General features: G+C 45.3%; 1 protein-coding gene across 1 annotated transcript; it reads left to right on the forward strand.

Moving 5' to 3' along the window:
- The first annotated feature begins 612 nt into the window (after nucleotides 1-612).
- Nucleotides 613-1,476, forward strand: LOC115641195 (olfactory receptor 4D1-like). The gene has a single exon (XM_030544267.1). The coding sequence runs from the start codon at nucleotides 613-615 to the stop codon at nucleotides 1,474-1,476; it is 864 nt and encodes a 287-aa protein (XP_030400127.1).
- Nucleotides 1,477-4,953: the final 3,477 nt, after the last annotated feature.

Raw genomic sequence — 4,953 nt, forward strand, 5'->3', positions numbered from 1 at the left:
TGCTGGTCCAGCACTGCAGCTCTTCACAGACACCGAGAAGGTGACACCTACAAGCTGGTAGGCCGGTTGTGAGAGTCCCAGGTTGGGAGCTACAACAGCAAAGCATTGTAAGGCACCCAGGGTTATGGGGCGGGCTGTGACACAAACCTCACTGGTTTGGATCGCACTCCAGAATATTACAGACACCCCTGATGAGAACCCCTGGTCTATGAGTACATCCACTTTGCAAATACTCCTTCTTCTCAACCCTGAGCCTTTAGGCACCATGAGGAATCTGTGGCCCATGTGAGCTGTGCACTATCAGGGCTTCAGGAAGATGAATGGAGACAGTTGTTAGTAGGGGGCATTTTGAGTGTGTAGGTTGCTCCCGTTCACTCCCAAAGACCCCACATTAGAGATGACCACTGATGGAGCTCAGAAGTTCTGCTGATGCAGGGGTACTCCCATTGTGGCAGAGTACACAGTCTGGAATTTGGTAAACAAAGATAATTTCCAAGCAACTGTAACAGTAAACATGGAGTTAATATTCTTTTAATAACAGTAATGTACTGGGATTGCATCATAATTATTATCATCACTGTTCCTTCTTCAGGCATATTTTGAAGTTAATAAATGGAGAAGAAGAACTTCACCACCCCAGTGACAGAATTTGTCCTCTTGGGCCTCACTCAGAGACCTGAGCTGCAGCCATTCCTTTATGTTACTTTCTTCATAGTCTACATAAACACTTGGCTGGGAAACTTCATCATCATCACCACTGTGATCTCTGACTGCCAGCTCCAAACCTCCATGTATATCCTGCTGGCCAACTTGGCTTTCCTAGATATCAGCGAATCATCAGTCAGTACTCCAAAATTACTCTCAGATCTCCTCTCACAGCATAAAATGATCTCATTCAATGAATGCATCCTTCAGATGTTTTTCTTCCACTTCTTTGCTGGTGCTATGGGGTTTTGCCTTGTGGGGATGGCGGTCGATCGGTACGTGGCCATCTATAAACCACTGCAGTACTTGACTATCATGAACTGGGGTGTATGCATGAGGATAGTGGCACTGGCATGGCTGGTTGGATTGGTTCACTCTGCTATTCAGACTGGACTGCTCCTCCAGTTACCGTTCTGTGGTCCAAACGTCCTGGACAATTTCTACTGTGATGTCCCACAAGTCATCAAACTGGCCTGCACCAACACTCACTTGGCTGAAATGCAGATGAATTTCAACAGTGGGTTAGTGATCATAATACTATTCATCATTCTGCTTATTTCTTACACCGTCATCTTAATCAAGATCAGGACATATGTCACGGAAGGGAAGCACAAGGCTCTGTCCACCTGTGGAACCCAGATCACTGTGATGTGTTTGCAATTCATACCCAGCATCTTCGTCTATGCTTTGCCCATCAACCAGTTCGCCCTGCATAAGGTGGTCTCAGTCATTTACTCTGTAATCACTCCAATGCTGAACCCGATGGTCTAAACCCTGAGAAACGCTGAGATGAAGAAGGCCATCAGGAGACTATTGAACAGAATGCTGTTCTCACGGCAGGAAAGACAAACATAGTTTATTTCTCAATGTCCATTTGTGTTAAAAACCTGATCTCAGTCATATATCAGAGATCAGACATATGTGGCACGTGAAGTGTGTGTGTGGTCAAATAAGATCAAATCCTGCACACTCATGAGATTCTCAGTTCACAAATGCATAATAGATGGAGAGCCAGAACCTCCATATAAGGAAGAAAAGCAGTCAGTGGAAATAAAACTTAGCTCCATATTGGTAAATAGTCCAGATCCCCAGCTGGAGGAAATAGGTGCATCTCACTAAATGACTTCCACTACCTAGGGCTTTGACACTGAGAACTGCTGGTCAAAATTATTCTAAGAATGATTTCAACTAATGAGGAATCCATGAAAATAAATATCTTCTAAAAAAAATCTGTTGAATAAATTTTGTATCATTACTAATGGACTGATTGTGATGAAGAAATTACTATCAAATGTTCCAATAATTAATAAGGTCATTTTTTACTTTATGGCTAATTCTGTTATCCCTTATACATATACAGCACTTATCTGCATTTATCATGTGAAGTCTCATGAAAATCTTTTAATAATCTTCACAACTTACTTTAAAAAAATATTTGGTTTTAGTTCTCTACATGCTATTTCTATTTGTAATCCTAACTTCACAGGTTAAACTGAAAAGGTTTGCTTCCTTTTTCTGCTAATCCTGATACAGAATGGAAGTAGAATGGGAAACATTTTTGATGGATTTTTTTAATAATTCTCCTTTTCATTCATAATATACACATTTTGATTTTTCCACATTTACTCCTTTTCTAAGGAAGAAAGAAGTTGGGCCATTCATCCCAATATAAATTGAAGATCAGATAGAGAAAATCTTAGCAACACTGAATTCCCTCAAAGTTCTATCCCTAGTGGGAATGAATCACACTGTAACCATTAAAAGTTCCACCCTTGTAATTAATCCCATAGGACAAAGTGCTAAGAACATGCAAATAGGTTCAGAATTTTTTTTTCTAATCTTTGCTTTAAACTCACAAGCAGAGAATATGGATTTAAAACTGTGTAATGGGCCAGATGCCCAGCTGATATAAAAGGGCCAGATATCCAGTTGGAGAAAATAGGCCTAGGTACTATGAAGACAGTGGAACTGTATCAATATACATCAGCAGAGGACTTGGTCCTTAGCTTTCAGCGTTTGCTTTTGGGTTCCACTTTATGACCTACTTCAACCAGCCAGGGCAGCCTGAGCTGTGGGTTCTTCTGATGGCTGAATCCCTAGAATGGTTAATGTGATGTGGAGCGGGGAGGTGGAATCCCTGCTCATCCAGAAGAGATTATGTGGAGTAAATGGAGGAACAGGCTTTTTCAGGACAGATAAGTTTCTGGCACCACTATGCTCTTAGCTATTCCAGGTCACATGTTGGTACTATAAGTATATTTTTTATTCTGCAAACATCTTGGGACACCCTTTGTGCCTCAGGCCTGGCTTGTTTTTAGCCAAGGGTCCTTCCAGGGATGCTACCATTGTGTGAGATTTGGGCAGCTGCTGTTCTCCCTCTGTGGGTTTAGGGTCAGCTAGGGCAGGTTGTCTGGCTGGTTTGCTCCGAGGTGAGATCAGAGTTGGGCTCACAGCCCTGGAGACCAGATTCAGCTATTTAGACCCAGAACAGTGACATCCTGGGCTGTGACCATATCTGAAGCCTGCACAAGCTGGGATCATCTCTAGAGCTGGGAGGGACTTTCAGTCTCTGGTCCCATTTAGTCCATCACCTCTCAGCCAAGCCTGCCCTAGGAGGGGAGCAGGGAGCACCCATCTGTGGAATAGATCCTGGTCTGCTAAGAACTACAGAGACTCAGCAACTCCAGCGAAAGGGCATGGAAATGGCTGTGGGCGAATACAGCGATGGAAGCATGAGAGACAGACAGATAAATTATAACCCTTCTGCCAGGCAGAGTTGATAGCAACAAGGTTAGGGTTCAGTACATAGAGATTCCCTTTCAACAATGCAATGCAAAACTGGCTCGAGCCCCCATCCAGTGATCTGGGAAAATTACACACACATCCCTGGGTGCCTCAAAGAGGCAATACTTCCTCTCTCGCAAGCACAGAGTCTAGGTGTAGCAAAAAATCTTTAATAACAGGAGGTAAACAACTCAGCATCAAATTGGGAAAACACCACAACTAGGGTTCATAAACACAAGGCATAAACCAGCAGACTCATCCTCAAGTAGGTTGGGCCATGTCCTTTCCTTTTGGGTTCTTGAGTCCAGTAATCCAAAAGTTACCCCACTCGCAGTTGCTGTCCTTGGTCAGTGAAGCCCCAGAGTTCAGAAGTTCATCTGCAGAGTTTACCTTCCAGCCTAGGTGGAAGGGAGGGAGGTACAGAGGCACCTTACACCAGCGATCTCAAATTCAATTTACCTTAGGGCCAGAGCCAGTCCTCAAATCTTCTCAGTGAGCCAATAATGTCACTGAAGATGGTGTTCATATCACTTCCCAGCCCGTTTCCCACCCTTTTCACTCACTCCCTTGGCCTGATGCCCCCCAGCTGACTCTGCCTCTTGACTAGTGATGCTGCTTCCATGGCTGACTCTGCTCAGCAACTAATGATGGCATCTCTGTCCTTCTCCCCCAGTTAATGGGAGCTGCGGGGGCAGGAGGGGGCATCTTGTAGCAGACAGCCGGCAGCATGGCTGCATGGGTCTCTCCTCTGTGGCTCTGCCAGTAACAGCAGGGACAGGGAACCATTTGCAGGGAGTGGAACTGCCCGAGGTCAATGAGAGGTTGCCGAGTGCAACACCTGGAGGATCCCAGGAGCAGCAAGAAGGAGCAACGTTCAAGGGATGGGCATGTGAATCTTCTCTGTGCACTCCCTTCCTGCCCCCACCCTCCCCTCAGCCAGCAGCCTTGAGGGCCGGATGAAAGAACTTTTTTAAAAGTTTCCATGGGCCTCAGTGGGGAGGTTCTTGGGCCACAGATGTCCCGTGGGCCAGGACTTTGAAACCTCTGCCTTACACGCTTCACTGCTCAGGCCCTGAACAGCTGATTGCCATGCCAATCTGTGGGGTTCTGCTCCAGTCTTCACCCCCAGGTGCCCAGCTGCCCACACCTCTCCACCAGCTGCCCAGGCCTATCCACCAGCCACCACACCTCTCCATTAGCCATTCACCACTATGTCTGCACCACTCCCCCTCAACTCTTAGCACAGCTCTCAGTGATTTCAGCTGTTAGTAGGGGAACCTCACTGCTGGTGCATGTGTACAGTCTTCTTGTACCAGAACCACTAGCCCAAAGTAGATCTAATGCTGAGACCTAGGCATCAACATGTAACAAGACTCTTAATTGAGTTTAAGTTAACTCTATTATTACAGAGCAGAATGATCAAATTGGTGTTTAAAACCTTCACCATCAGATACAAATACCTGT

The sequence above is a fragment of the Gopherus evgoodei genome, unplaced genomic scaffold (assembly GCF_007399415.2).
Source record: "Gopherus evgoodei ecotype Sinaloan lineage unplaced genomic scaffold, rGopEvg1_v1.p scaffold_33_arrow_ctg1, whole genome shotgun sequence".
In the NCBI taxonomy this organism is placed as follows: Eukaryota; Metazoa; Chordata; order Testudines; family Testudinidae; genus Gopherus; species Gopherus evgoodei.